General features: G+C 41.6%; 1 protein-coding gene and 1 non-coding gene across 2 annotated transcripts in view; both read right to left on the reverse strand.

The window, feature by feature from the left end:
• Window positions 1–708: 708 nt before the first annotated feature.
• Window positions 709–16089, reverse strand: part of GLUD1 (glutamate dehydrogenase 1) — a 33859-nt gene continuing 18478 nt past the window's right edge. The window contains exons 5-13 of the mRNA XM_010993365.3: window positions 15483–15577; window positions 10480–10659; window positions 9605–9742; window positions 9263–9400; window positions 8915–8995; window positions 7906–8029; window positions 7010–7101; window positions 3000–3062; window positions 709–2072 (exon numbers count right to left, since the gene is read on the reverse strand). Coding sequence (XP_010991667.3) covers window positions 1953–2072; window positions 3000–3062; window positions 7010–7101; window positions 7906–8029; window positions 8915–8995; window positions 9263–9400; window positions 9605–9742; window positions 10480–10659; window positions 15483–15577 — 1031 coding nt within the window. The 3' untranslated portion in view covers window positions 709–1952. The remainder of the gene's footprint in view (window positions 2073–2999; window positions 3063–7009; window positions 7102–7905; window positions 8030–8914; window positions 8996–9262; window positions 9401–9604; window positions 9743–10479; window positions 10660–15482; window positions 15578–16089) is intronic.
• TRNAA-GGC (transfer RNA alanine (anticodon GGC)) lies at window positions 6567–6638 on the reverse strand. Its single transcript has one exon. It is a non-coding gene; the product is annotated as a tRNA-Ala (tRNA).

Below are 16089 nucleotides of genomic sequence, written 5' to 3' on the forward strand. Positions count from 1 at the left end.
TAAATACCCCAATATGTCAGCCAGAGGCCACCACTAAGACCTACTGTCCCTTTCACATGACCTGAATCTACTGCACCACCAGGCACTATTCTAAATATTCTGGAACTTATTTTCCTATCCCGCCACCTCTCCCACCTAGTGCTCCTCCTAGAGTGCAAGGAGACATCGCTGTGTGTGGGAAGGGCTTGCCACGGCCACGGTGCCACAGGCTTGTTTAGTCACTCTTGGACCTGATGCTCAGAACCATGGGGAGGCAGAATCAGGACAAAACGCTTGCAAAGTTATGTCCCAGAGGTGGCAGCCATGTAAGCTGGTGGAATCAGGTCTAGAGTCTAGTTCTGTTGATTATGGTTAGTATTCTGTCTTAAACTGTTACATTCTGTGCCTCTATTATTAAAAAATGAAACTTGCAATCAACAAAACCTTCCTTCATTAAGAAAAAAGGCACTTATATATATAAAAAGGTATATAAATTACATCAGTTTTCAGCTTTAAGCACTAGACCCTCTTCCTCAAGAACAGTCACTGATAGTGTTTATTAGAATGAAATACAAAAGAATTCAAGAATAAAATTTGGGCAGCTCACAATATAGTGGGAAGAAATGTTATACAGTTGGTTGTTCCACAAATTTCAGAAACCCAATTGTAGTTTTATCATCTATTAAGAGAGATACTATCAAATATAAAACACAGAAAAGAAACGCAAGCTTTGGAAAAGGTAGACTTTTAATAACTTCTTTTATCACCAGGTTAAGTCATGCAGTTACAAAGTAGTTAGAAATTTCTGAAAGGATATTGTTAAAAAAAAAAAAAAGCTCATTCTTACATAAATAATATCTAGTACTTCATTGGGACACTACCGTTCAAAAGGCCCTGGCCAAGTAACTTCCAAACAAAACACAAGCCCAGGTTGTTTCCAGCCCACTGGGAAGGAAGCCATGTGCAGAATACGGGGCCTCCAAGAGGACACAGTCGGGGCCATTGGCAACGCTCAGAGCCGCCAGCCAGACTCCACAGAGGGAGCCCAAGCAGTTGTTTTCTGGGACACTACTTGAATTATTGTTCAATTAGTCAACACAATAGATCTTCAAGAGAGAAGAACAATTAATTAACATGATAAGGAGGTTACTGCACTCTTTGGACTATATGTCATCATTGTTAAGTAAATTCCGATGGTCTTAACAAAAAACAGCCTCCATCATTTGCAGGTATGAAGATAACTTAATTCTCCACCAGGCTTTTCATTTTTTGCTGGATGACAATATGCGATTGATAAGCTACAAATGATACTGTTTTATGTTATAAAAATACTAGTTTTTTTCATTTATGTTTACAGGCATTCACTGCTTGAGTCAAGGTTAGGCTTGTTAAGTGATTAAAGGCAATTTTATTACAGCAGCATGTACTTATTTTATTCTAAAAGAATAAAATGCATAAAGAGAAACAGCTTTTAGTTTTGTTTGCAACCTGTAAAATTGAGTTATTTTGCTGATGTAAAATACCAGTAACTCACTTTAGGACCATGCCACTTTCTGAAAATGCCGTATAAATGTGTAAAAGCACTTTATAGACTTGTCCAGAGCTGAAGCGGCAAGCAGCTGACTGCTCGTGGACAACAGGAGCTTTCTCAGGGCCACAGCTGACTGCTGGGGAGCGGCCACGGAGCAAGGCAGCACAGCCAGATGGATGGGACTTGTTATTAAAGGCAGAATGCCCAAATGACTCTCTGGGATCGCTGATTTCTACTGGCACACTTACCAGGCTTGCACATGATCCCCTAACCTTAAGCTTCTTCTTCTAAAGGGGCTGATTTGGATTGACTTGTTGAGTATAGTGTCCATTATCTACTAAGTCATGAGAGAGAGAGAGATTTCTGCGGTTACATGTAAACTTGTGGTAGGTCTGCAGATGAAGAGGTGAAGAGGGCAGTGAAGAAGTCAGTCGCGGCCCATCTATGTGAAGGTCACACCAGCTTCATTGTACACCCTGAAGACTTTCTCAATGGCGTTGACATAGGCAGCCGTCCTCAGGTCCAATCCCAGGTTATACTTCATGGCCGTGCGCATGATTTGCTGAAATGAAGGAGAAAATGCAGTGAAGATCATTCCGATGCCAGCAGCCAGGCCACGAACACCCAAGGCACATCCTGGCCTGGTACAAGTTACCCGGCACCATTTCAGGGCAGGACGTGGGGAGCCAACGAGGAACCACTCAGGCAGCAGAACAAGCTCTAGGCAGGAGGGACTGACTCTTGAATTTAAAACAAACTACTGTTTAGGCGACACTAAGAAGTTGCTCTTTAGAATTTAAAGTGTGAGCTGTCTTGTGCCCTTCAGACACCCTGACATCCAGAGCAAGTTCATATGATACACACCGTGATAATTTAGAATGAGGTGAAGAAAATGTCCTGGAACTAGCGGTGATGGCTACATACACAGCCTTGTGGACAAAAGCTGCTAAACTTTATCTTTTAAAAGTATGCATTTATGGTAAGTTAATTACATCTCAATAAAAAAAGTTAACAACAAACACCACCATTGATATCTGCTCCTGCTATTTCAACTTAACACCATGTGGATAAAGTCTGAACTTGAGAAGAAATTAAGAAAGCTGGATTCAACCTGGGTTTAAGGCTTTGAAATAAGGATCAAGTGGTCAAAACCTCTTTCACTTACACCAAATTCTATAGTAAGGTAACAGACTGGTGCCCTGAGCGGAAATCCAGTTTGGCTGACTAAGCTAACTGCCAGACACCACTCGCTCCTAACTTGGCATTAGTATTTATCACCCAAAGTCTGGAAAACATCTTCCAGACCCTAAAAACAATGCCCATCATCCCAAGACTGGAAAAGCACACGTTCTGCTAGACATAAACGAGGAGCACATAAACAGGCTGCTATTTTCTGTCACTGCACACACAATCTGGCAGCTGACATGACAGCTGAGCTGTACTTTGTGTAACTGGCAGGAAGAAGGGCAAACAGCACCTGTATACCCACCCTGGCAGATCGCTCCATAGTGTAAGCTAAGCCAGAGTGCACGATGTCTTTCTCAGAGGCGCCCTGTTAGGAAAAAGAACATGAATTTAACATAAACCATATGAAGATATGCTTCACCCGTAAGAGCACAAAACATTTTGAGTCAGTACACAGTCAGATAGAATTGCTTTGTCTTTCAGTAAAGAGATACTTAATTTTTGTATATAGTACCTTGAGATCTATTTAAGTAGTTGTGGTTTTCTTTTTTTTTTTTTGGAGTAAAGATAGATTTATTCAGAGAGATACATACAACATAGAGTGTAGGCTGTTTCAGAAGGCGAGAGAAAGGCCACAAGGTATGACGGTTGGGTGCTGGTTAAAGTAAAAGTAGATACGCGCTCCACAGACAGAGTGTGGGCTGTCTCTGAAGACGAGGGAGTGAGAGATTAAGTAGCTGTGTTTAAACCACAATTTGGTTTTCGTTCTAGCTGACAGCAGACGAATACCCATGAAATTATGATCATGGAAAAACAGCAAAGTATGGACTAAGAAACACGAGGCACTGGTCACGCCTCTGGTATGGAAATGCATCACAGCACACGTCACCCTGCCCGGGTCACGGTGCAGCCACCCCCTCTCCCCTAGATGAATGTACAGAATGGAACCCAGCTACCTCCCACAGCAGCTGTGGGTAGAATCCTGCCAGTCTATTCAGCAACTCTGAAAGCGGGACGGACCTTAGCTTTTCTTCAATCACCCCCTAATTCTACTGATGAGGAAACTGATGATCAGAGAACTTGGCCAAGGTCATAGGTAGCTGTCTTTAGAGCCGAGCTATAACCCAGGGCCTTTGACCATCAAATCAGCTCCTCTCTTTCCTATGCCAACTATTTCTATGAATCACTTTGTTTCAGTGGGTTCCTCTAATTTGGTTTTAGGAATGCTTTCTAAAATTAAGACAATTAACTATCACCACCACTACCAATATGACATATATAGCTATTCAAACACATCTTGATATGCCAGATAAAAACTTAATGGGGCTCATCAACCAAAGTTATCCATCCTGAACTTTATCCAATTAATGCTTTATTCACTTAAGAAGGTATATTTCTGTAATATTTGTATCAGTTAAGAAACATTTGAGTTAAACTTTGTTTTGTTCTACCAAGTTGGGAAGAGGAAAACAACCCTTGCTTTACAGGTGGAAAATTGCTATTTCTTTTCACTCACTCATTCATTCACCATTTACTGAGTACCTGGCACTCTTCTAGGCACTGGGGACACAGCAGAAAACAAAATAATGAAAATTCTGTTCTCAGGGAATTTATATTCTAGTAAGAGGTGATAGCACATGCAGTTAAAAACCATGAGGCTGAGTGAGATACAATTTTGAATTCAGACAGAGAAGCACTTCAGACTGAGGACTTCCCAGGAAGGAATGGCTAGCAAAGCAGGAAGGAAACCAGGAGGATGTAGTGCCCTGGAAGCTAAGAAAAGAAATATTTCAAGGAGGAGAAATCACTGGTGACAACAGCTGCTGACGGGTGAAGTAAGATGAGGGCTGAAAGGTGACCACTGGGTTTGGTGATGCTCATGTCATTGGTCACCTTGATAAGAAGAGTACTGGTGGAGTGGTGGGCAGAATAGTAGGTTTGAATATGGAAGAAGAATTGGAGGCAGAGTATATACAACTTTTAAAGAGGTTTGCTGTAAGGGAAATAAAAATGGCAGGACCTGGAAGGGAAAGTAGGATTAAGATTTATATATATATTATTACTTAAAAAAAATATATTTTTAAGACAGCATTGGGTACATTGATAGGAATGACTGAATAGAGGGAAAATTGACTGATATAGCAGAGAGAGAAAGATTTGCTTAAGCAGTGCATTTTAGATACTGAAAACCGGCCATCTGCTGCCCAGAACAAGATGTGGGCTTAGATGGAAGCACAAAGAGCTGCTCTATGACAAGAGAAGACACAAGACAGGGTACAGAGACAAGGAGCCGGGCGGACATGGAAGTTCCCTGACTGCTTCAGCTTTCTCATGAATAGATACCAGGCCATGAACGGGAGTGCAGGGGAAGGAAGACAGTATGATATAATAAATCAGGAGGATGAGAAAATGAATGGAACGGGGAGAGCAGTAACTGCTGGGCAGCAGAGGGCCTACTTGAGGTTAGTGGTCAGAATTTGCCGGGCCTTCTGCTATCGGGGGATAGTCACGGAGCGGCCAGAGAGCCAGAGCTCACCAGGGTTCAAGTGCTGACATGGGGGTGTGGTGAAGCAAAACAAGACCAGGGACTGGCTGTAATGATGGTATGTGGAATTTAAGTGAAGACAGGGGTGATGAGGGACAATGATGTAGGTCCTGGCAGGGCCAGAGCATGTTTAGGGAGGGGGTAACTAGAGGGAAGGAGCCAGGAAAACAAACAAACAAACAACCCCCCCCTCCAAAACCGGGTTTTTCAGCTGACACGAACACAAAACTCCTGCAATAAGTCAGAAAGAGTGAGAAAGTGTAAAATTAGCACTAAAGTGTAATTTTAGCAGCACAGAAAGTATCTGAAAATTGGGAGATGAATACCCTGGGCAAAGATTTTTTAAAAAGGAAAGTCATCATGGCTCTGTCCTCCTAACTGACTGGCTGTCCTCCTCACTCCCGCTGAGTGACTGCTATGTGGCAGGCACGTGTGGGACATGAGGCGGCCACAGGGAGGAGCAAGAAGCCCATCTTCGAGCTGCAGCAGTAGCAGGTCCTTTCAAAGCGCTCCGAGTTATTTGCCATGGAAGGATACATGGAATGCTGGCACGCAGAGGGGACTTTCAGGGAAAGTCACAGAGATGCGGTGATACGTAAGCAGGGAGTGGATCAGGGCACTCCAGACAGAGGGACAGAACCAAGAGACACATGGATCTGGGAAAGAACAAGGTTCTTTTAGGGGAACAGTCAGTACCCAGAGTGGCAAAAGCATCTTTTCGCCTTCAAAACAAAACCCTTAACCTTTTTTCATGTTGCAATATAGTTTTAAGTCGCTTTCTATGACTGAATATTTCATAATATTTCATATATATACAACAGCCATTTCATCTCCCCAACACCCACCACACACATATTGGACTGTTAAATCAAACCCAATTTTAAAAAGTAGACTGCAGACAGCTCCAATGACATCATCATGCATGGAGTCAGTCCTCTCCTTTAGAATTGTTTTCTCAGGACAAATTCCCAGAGGGGACGCTATTATGGTGTCAAAGGGCAGGAACAAGTTAATAACTCTCATATTTTCCAAAGAGCTGCACCAGTATGCATGTCATCAGAATAATGGTACAACTGCTTCACCACAGACACGGTGAGTGTAAGATCCATTAATTGTTTCCGCTGGTTTAACACAAAGATATTTTAATTTGTATTTCTTTAACAGCGAGGTTAAACATTTTTTAAGGCCTATTTCCTGTGACTTTTCTTTTTCATATCTTCTGCCATTTACTGGTAAAGACGTTCTCTTTGTGATGTGTATGCAGTATTAATATACCTGCTAACCTAATTCACATAAATTATCTTTTCTATTTATTTTAATTTTCTTTGGAGGTACTGGGGATTGAACCCAGGACCTCTTGCATGCCAAGCACACGCTCTACCACTGAGCCATATCCCCACCCCGCCCTTTTCTAATTTTTCTTTTACTCTTATTCGTGTCCACATAGCAATTTCAATTTTTATATAGTTCAATCGAATGTTTACTTTTCAATTCTTTCTATTTTTCTAAAGCTTAAAATACGTAATAAATCTTCACAAATGTGTTAGAATCATTTGTTGAGTCATCTGTATGGCGAATGTATCAAAAGCAGAATCATTAGCCATTTACTTTAAACTAAGAATCTTACTCCATTTTTAGAACGAAAGAGGAAGGTACAAAGCACACACGAGTCATATAATGACTGTCGTGTGGATCAGCATCCCTTGATTCCAATGAACCCACTCTGCCTGAATCTAAAGAGGGCAGGCGGTGTCTGTCTGCACACTCACCGATATCCTGTCTTGGAACTCTGCTGTGGGTACAATGGGAATAGTTCCACCATGCTTTCCGAATTTTCTTTCCAAACTCTCTTGAACAGACACTATAAAAAGCCAAGAGATGTAGAGAAAATATTGCTAGTAGAAAAAAAAAGTAGAACCCAAAGTCGTCCCAAACTATCTCCACAACCGAAGACTATCAGAGTTTTAACATGAATGACATAAAAGGGTTAACCATTTAAAACTCAGTTAAAAAGGAATAAAGCACTTTGCCAAATTCCTATATAAATGTGAATTTAGGTCACTGCTCTGTTTCCATAACACCCATCACCAAGGTTTTGCCTTGGCTCTTTTAAAAAGAAAATGCCAAGGGAAAAAGGAACGGAAGTAGTGGGAACGCTTCACCCAGATTCTCAGTGGGCTCAGCAAAGCCCAGCTGGAGGGCTTGGTCTTATTTCAGCTTGATGAAAATTCTGATGTTAACTCGGGAGAACCTAATCTAGTCAATGAAAAACAGTATTCTCATCAGAAGACTCAAAAAAATTCTTGACACTAAATAGGCCTTTACTAGGAGCAACCTGAGATAGAAATGGATGAGTATCAACAGGAAGTCCTGGTTTAAAACAATCCTCTTTATAGTACTAACTTCTCCTGTGTTCCGGGAACATTACATCACAGAATAAACATCTGAACGGAAATATGTTCGAGAGACTTAATATACTTAATATCTAACAAACAAATTGTGTAATTTTGGTCTAAGGCTCATGAGACAGAGCAACACAGTTTTCTGTTCTGAGATTAAGTTATCTGATTACAAAAGGAAATTTGTTCTCTTAGTAAATGTAAGCTTTCCCCAACCTTTTAGATGACCCAAAAGATTTCTAGAGAACAAGATAACCAGAACTTACTGAGCAAGTGGTAGTTAGAATCCCTTTCATATTTGAAGGTCAAACGGCCATAGCTGACATGATTCAGATTCTTCAGCCACTCAAAGTACGACACTGTCACTCCTCCAGCGTTTAAGTAGAGATCCTATCCACAAACATGTGACAGGAAGACAACCAAAGAAATGAGGAGACGATAGTTTTAATAAAAGCTTACAATGAACATAAGAGTTCAGTTTTAATATCATAGAAGACCAAGCTTTAGGCTTCTGAAATATATCTTAGTATCAGAAATTTTACATTGAAATTTAACAAGTCACCTTTCCAATCCATCTGAAGTTTTCTCAATTAGAGAAAAAAGGTTTTTTTTGTTTTATTAATCAGCAAGTACTCGATCAATTTTGGTTACAGCCTTTTCTCCACCAAAAGGTTCTCAGAAAAAATTGCTTGCCCACTACCCACTGGATTGGATTGTCCAAGGGTATCTCACCGGAAGATTAGCATTCCCTTTCCCACTAAGTAAGGACAGACAGCCTATTTCAGTTAAATTGAATTTCTTAAGTGTTTTCGGCAAAAGGGCTTCTTCACAATGCATCCCAATTCCACACTAACTTCCAATTTCCAGTGACCTTTTGGTATAGACTCCATGCTTATCCACTGAGCCTAAGCACATGCTACTCATGTTAGCTTTCTGAGTAAAGCAGAAAAAGACATTCCAAATGCATAAGGTTAGGAATCACAGAAAATAAGAGTTTGAGTAGTATTTCTAGCACATTATACATTTATATGATTGGGGTTTTAAGAAGGGTAAATATATACCCAAGAGCCTGAAACTGGAAGAAAATGGCCAGGTCCAAGTGAATTGACAGGCTTATTATATATAGCCCCGCTTCTACTTATATTTTCTTAAAAGCAAAATTAAAAACTTCACTAAGGCTTGGGAAACTAACAATCCTCCTCTCCCCTCAGTTCTTTGCAAAAGATAATTATGATTCCAAGCACATACAAAACTTGGCAAACACAGATGACTTACTGGAATAACCATAATGTTCCTCTCCAGGAAAATTTTATCAGCTTCTGGAGTTGTTGGTCCGTTGGCACCTTCAGCAATGATCTGCAAGAGTCAGGAACATAGAGAAATGCCAGTAACACCATCAAATCCCCTCCAACTGAGTTCAAGAGATGTGAGTATATGGGAAGGGGGCTGTGGGAAAGAACAATCATCCCTCTGTAAATTGTACCCTTGGGGAATTACATGGTATGTGAATTACATCCCAATAAAGCTGTTAAAAAAAGAAAGAAAGAAGAAACTCAATTAGAGCTTTCCTATGACCCTCAACGACATTCCACATTGGTAAGGCTGAACCCATCAGGCTCTCACCTTGGCTTTGACTTTGGGTGCATTGGACTTGGTCAGCTGCTTCTCGCTGGCAGCAGGGATCAATATGTCGCAGTCGGCCTCCAAGATGCTCCCTTCATAGATCTTTGCCTTGGGGAAGCCCAGGATTGTTCCATGTTGCTATAATTGATTGAAAATCAGAATTAGTGACTGCACCAGAGTTTAAATGTTTACGTTTACTGCCTATGATATGAAGACTCATTTATTAAGAGCTCTTTGAGTTACATTTAAAAAAATAAGCACAGGAAATAGACTTCAGTTAAGACTTATTTCAACTTTACAATATTCAGGTGGTCAAACCATTCAGATATTAGATGAACATACCAATTTGAAGTCTTCTAGTTCTTTTGGGTCAATACCATCTGGATTATATATGCTCCCATCAGATTCACCAACACCAACGCATTTAGCACCGAAACGATGTAAGTATCTCATAGAGTGCAAGCCCACGTTACCAAATCCCTGTGAAGAACAATTATGCGTGAAACAAAAACCGAAGTCCCAGCAGACGGTTAACAGTCATATTCTGGCCAATACACATTCTTTTAGTTTAGAAGTAATTCTCAAAATCCTTTTGGCAAAAGAAACAATGGTCTCTCTTCAGCAATAAATTTCTATGTTTAAGAATGTAGAAACCAATCCTTTGTAATCTGTAATAATGAGTCCTGAAGAAGTTCAGTTAGATGCAGCCTTGCTGACTTACAGAGAAATGGCAGTGGCGTCAACCACATTACCTCAGTCCCTGATGACCCGACAGATGTCCCATGGTCATGAAAAGGTAAGTCACTAATGAGGAGGAGTGAGTTTTATTTTAAAGTAGCATTCACCTTAACTTAAGATTCCCCTAAGTAAATTAATTAAATACCAAGTAAATTCTTCCTGAAAGTTGAAATTTGGGTCATTGTGCAAACCCTTCTATATACACATTAATAAGACCTGTCCTCTTCTGGATATAATTTCAATTTAAATACTGAATAAAAGAAGCTGGTGAGTTTCATGTCTATCTGACTGATACTTGGTTTAGTCACATGAATCACACCAAGGTACAAAAGATAAAGGATGTATTAATACTTTTCAAACATCCATTCTAAAACTTAGGAGATTCAAAGGAATCAAATTTTAAAAACCGCAAATCTAAAAACCTTGAAAAACTTTCTATGTGTATATCAGTTGTTCTTTCAGAAAGCAAACATTTTTACCTGAACAACAAATGACTTATCTCCAAACCCTGGTGTCATTCCTAAAATACTCATATAAGAAGCTTCATTGATGAAGTTTTCTATCCCGTGGAAAACTCCCCGACCAGTAGCAGAGATCCGTCCGTGGATTCCACCCTGACTGATGGGCTTACCGGTAACACAGGCGTGGGCATTAATATCCTGTAAGAAAGAAGTCAAAACTTAAAAGATAAATGTCAAGGTCAGTTTCTGTGATGAACCAACATAATAAGTCGAAACACATTCCCATTTAACTAATAGGCTCATCAGGACTGTGTGTTTAAGGTACACTTCCATTAATAGGGATAAGCCTCACGTTCCTCAGATTTCTGTCCCCAGAAAATACGTAATAAAGTAGACTGTAATTTGTGATGGGAGAAACAGGGTTTTTAGGAATTTATGTACAAGTATGTACAAACAGTATTATTGCAAAAGTAGAGATAGTTCAGCTTAAAACTATTATTCCATCAATAAATGTTTAAGCCCTATGAAGTCATAGTATACGTACGTGCCACCTGTAAGTGTCTTAAAATTTACCACAAGACTTGAGCATGTCACCAAAACACAAAGACAGGAAGAGGCAGTCAGGTGTTCTTGGATGGGTGGACTCAACATTGTAAAAATATTTCCCCACCAAACGAATCTAGAAATTCAATACAATGCTACTCTTTAAAAAGAACTTTATAAGCTCATACTCCAGTTCACCTAAAAGAGTGGATTAACAAAAGTATTCAAGAAATTAATTAAAAAAAAAAAGACAAGAAAATAACTAAGGTTTGCAGGGCAATTTGGAATACCTAGCAAAATAAAAATACCCATTAACCCAGGAATTCAATTTTTTCTAGTTAGTGTGGTATCATTTGAGTCAAAAAAAAAAAAAAAAAATCGGGCGGGTATACGTGGGTGGGACACAGAGGCCCGTGCTACGTGTAAGTAGTGAATAATACGTTTTAAGTTAGTGGCCGAAGTAGGGGTGATTTAATACATTTGCTCGGGCAATTTGCTACCCACATGAAACAAGATAAAGTGCCTTACTTCATGCCATTCCCTCCACCTGCCACCCCCATGTGTATTCTAGCTGGAAAAGTTAAAAAGTGACCTGGTCTGTATCTGTGCTGTTTGAACATTTTTATGGAGAGGACTTAGAATTGAATTAGTTGTACAATTACCAACAAAAATAATAAAAGCAAAACAAAACAAGACAGTCTAGTAAAGTGATTTATGGAATTAGGGGTTTTCCCACAGTTTTCCTTCATGAATAGTTAACACTTATGAATACAGAACTGCAGACCTCATGCCAAATGCTTTGGAACAGTGAGAACGCAAACGCTGGAGCTGTCAGTGATCTGGCTGAGGTCCGGCGCGGCGCCGGCTGGTGCGAGCTCCCCCGCATCCTAACTGTCCTGGAAGCCGGCGGAGGACCCTGCGCCCACACTTCTGGGCCAGGACAGACGAAAGGACCTGAGTGTTCAGGTTCTCGCCCGGACATATTTAACACAAACTGTGGCTTCTTACCTTAGGCCTTGACTTTGGGTTTCCCATCTTAAGAAGGGAAGTCTTTTACCAGTATAGTCCAAGGCTGAGCTGGCAGCACCTCACAAAACTTTCTTGGGAATGAGCTACTACGTGTAACAGCATCCTGCCTCCTGTTTTGCACCAATCAGCACCTTGCTCCAAAACAGACCACACCCAGAGCTCTTTTAACATAAAAAGGTGACTTGAAAAGCAACCTTTTTTGGGAATGGCAGTCAAAACCAAAATTTTTTGTACTGTTCCTGTTTTATTTCAGGGGATTTGTGGAATTTACCTGATGTAGTATTTATAAATATTTTTGTGCGTGCTTACTAAGGGCTGCGTTATACTATTATTCATTTAGTCCTCAACTGTCTCATGAACCACGTACTATTATTGTGATTTTACATCTGAGGAAACCGAGGCACAGAGAACTTAAGGCACTTGCCACAGGTCACAGAGCTGGTGTGTGAGGGAGTCAGTGCTTGAATCTAGGCTGTGTGCCCAGGCTCCCAACCACAGACACACTACCTCAGGAAATGAGGCAAGTCTAAATTCCTCCACTGAATGCTGTCGCCCCCTTTCTTCCTCTCAGAGGAAATAATATTCCTCCTCTTCTAAGGCCAGTCTTTCCACTAGGGCCCTTAAAAGAGAGATCTGTGGCCCACAGCCAATCGACATGCCAAACAACAACAAAAACCTTTCTCTTTGGACAACAGGCACCTTTCAAGCTGCCTTCTCTCCAGGGGCATTTGTCTTAAGTGAAGGCTATTTCTCATGCTCCACTTACCTCTCAACACTCCCTTGCGGTCGGTCTGGCTCCAACCTCACTCTTCCACAGAAAATCTACTTGTTGAATTGGCCTCTTCTCAGAATCCCCACCAGCACCCACAACCTGGAGCTCTCGGTGCTTGTTCTTTTGTAACTGACTGCTTCTGCCCCTTGAATCTCTCTCCAGTCTGTCCACTCCTCTCCAGCTCTATGGCAGGCCGGTACTACCTACCTCTCTTTCGGGCTCAATCCCATCCTCCGCCACACACACAGTGACGCTTAAAATGCACACTTGGTCCTGACACACACCTGCTTTCATTAGCACCTCACTGCCTTCCTTCTGTTTTTTCACTACAAAGACCAAAGTCCTTGCTGTCACTTACAGGGCGATAATCTGGTCCCACCCTCCTCTGCTGGCCTCTCACACACCCCATCCTTTTGCTCTCTACTCTGGCCACCAGAGTCTTCCCTCAGCCTCTCTGGTTCACCTGTGAATGCTTGCCACATCAGTAAACAAAGGATGTCGCTGCCATCAAGCCGCTACGGCTGCTCCCCCACAGTGAGTCCAGGATGCCAAGCCCTCAGCCACTGTAGCCACCCACAATGGTGGCCCTGAGGGGACTTAGGATGAGAAAGAACAGGGTGCAGGCCCTAGACAGCTAAGGTGCGTATCAAAGGCAGGATTTCAATAAGCCCAGACTCTTGCATCTTCCCACACATAGAAAAGTGCTAAATTCATTAACTTGAGATAATCTTGTCTTTAATTAACAGTAATCTTATAATGTTCTGACTACTTGGTCTTTGTTATGAAAACCCCTATAAATCTTGACACCTCCCCTACCTCTTCAGAGCAGTCCCTCAGATTTTTCTGAGAGGCTCTCTCTCGGGCTCAGAAAGTCCACCAAATGACACATAATTCTCGGTGTTTAGATTGTGTGTGTTTCCGGTCGATACCTCTTTTGCATGTCAGGACCTTTACACTCAGGTGTCTCCTTCGGCCTCTTGCCCAGCAGCGCTCCCCCAGTCCTTGTCTGCTCATCTTTCTGAACACAAACCGGAAGGTTACATCTCAAGGAGGCTTTTCTGATCCTACCCTACAGATGTGGTCAGGCCCCTGCTATTCTTTTTCATACCTTCCAAACTCTTCCTTCAAGGCTTTATGTAAGCAGATAGGGTAGAGAGGGTCTCTGGAGAAAGAGAACCAGGCATGGCTTTCTAGACATAAGAGAAGCCATTTTTGGCCTAATTCATTTTGTGATCTAAGCCTGGCCAGAATGCTTGCCCTTGAACAGGTCTCAGTGATAAATGATCTTAAGGGAACAAAAGAGTGCAGAAACAAATGACTGTTATCAGCTAAGAGGATTAACAACAGCAAAGATAATAAATCAGTTGTAAAGACTAAAGTTCTATTTCAATGGTAAAGATAAGCCTGAAGTGTCCAACCACCAGATCAAATGGAGTCTAACAGATGATGATCTTGACCTTTTCTGACCCTCAAGACTTCAATCAACTAAAGCTTGGACTCTGTGGACTGCCCAAGCCCCTTCATGAATATGCATGTACCCTTAGCTTAAACTTCCCCAGTTTTGCTCTCTGGGGAGACACTGCCTTGGGAAAGATTCAAGGTGTTTTCCTTACTTGCAAGTGATAATACATCCTTTCTTCTCCTGATCTTTGGGCTGGTTGTGTTTTTTTGCCTTTTGGACACCCACCAGGAGATGAACCCAGTTCTGGGGAACATTTATCTCAATTGTATTAACTCTTGCTTGCACTTAGCCTTCATATAGTAAGTACTCCATATATATTTTTAAAATGCTTTTTCAACTCCCTTTCTCTTCCCAGTCCTTAAATGTTTGTTCCAGTGTTCTGTATTAGTGGCACTACTGCTCAGTCCCCCAGACTCAAGTCCTCCTGGTTCTCTGCCATTCAACCTTGTCCTTTCCCTTGGTCCCACGCATGCAATCCAGTCCTGCTGAGTCCTGCTCTGTCATGCGCCAGTGCTTCTCCCCAGCACTACGGCTCCCGGGCTGTGAAGACAGGCATGGAGGCCATCTCTGTGCTCCAGCCTAACACTGCAGCCTAAGGAAGGGTCAGCATCAAAGGCTCCCCTCGGACTAGCAAGTAAAACAGAAACTCTAGGACTTGAGTATTTCTCTACTAGTTCATGTCTTCCCGCTTCTGTTACCTTTCTAAATGTGCCTTATGTTTAGACAATCTGAGCCCTACAGTTTCTCCTCCCATCCCCCGAATCTCCATGTTAAAATTCTATCCATTTTCAAGGTCCGGCTCTGACCCAAATGCCTCTTGTGGGAAGCCTTCCTTCAGAAACTCCGCTCAGGTATCACACGACCTCCATACCTTATCTGCTTAAGTGAACGCTCTTTGAGGGAAAAGTCAGAACGGAATGCTTCTTTATTTCCCTTCTACTGTCTTGCAATGTATCCTGCCCTGGCAGGTGATCTGTCTTTGAGGGTCACATCCCGGCGTTCAGGATGGGGTTGCATGTAAGTAAAGTTAAAGTTCCCTACATTCACGATTTAAGAACAAACAAACAGATAGCAGTAAAATAATACATAAATCAAAATATGATTAAAGGAGAGAAGAAAAACCCAGTGAATTCTCTTTTTATATGCAGAATCAATTTAACTGTTACTTCTGGTAGATAGCAAATGAAGCCTTCAGGGCTTCTGGTGGGTACTCACATAGTGCCCTATGGTGCTGGCATAGGTGTCAGCAATCCAGGACATCTCTCGTTCTCCTGTGCTCATGTCTGGGGCAGGCACATCAATGCCGGGACCTGGGGGCACAGGGGAAGGGCAATGCACCAGTTTTTAAGATAAAGGCATCTCAAACACATAGATCCTTGCAATTCTCTATAATAACAAAGCTCCCATGGCTAGAAAACTTTGGATTTCAACTAGGTAACGAATTGAAGTCATAGAAATACTCATCATTAAGTACTTCACTACAAAATGTACACACACACACAGTGTTACATGGTCATTTTTCCCACTGGTGTTTACTTGCTATGTTTGGAAGTTAGCTATGCACAACAGAGAAGCCACTCAATATCTGAATGTGCAAGCAAAGGCAAAATCACTTTAGCCTCTCTTGACCTCAGTTCCTCAGAATTAGCAAATTGCAAAGTTTGAGGATTACAAGAAGTTAGCCCAAAGGCAGCAATAAGTACCAATGGTAGCACTAATACTGAGGTCCACAGTGAGGTTCAGATGTAAACGTGTTAAATGGTACCCGCTCAAATCTGTAAAGGCTGGAATACATTGAAATAGATTCATCAAAATAGTAAGA

This window comes from Camelus dromedarius, chromosome 8 (assembly GCF_036321535.1).
Source record: "Camelus dromedarius isolate mCamDro1 chromosome 8, mCamDro1.pat, whole genome shotgun sequence".
NCBI lineage: Eukaryota > Metazoa > Chordata > Mammalia > Artiodactyla > Camelidae > Camelus > Camelus dromedarius.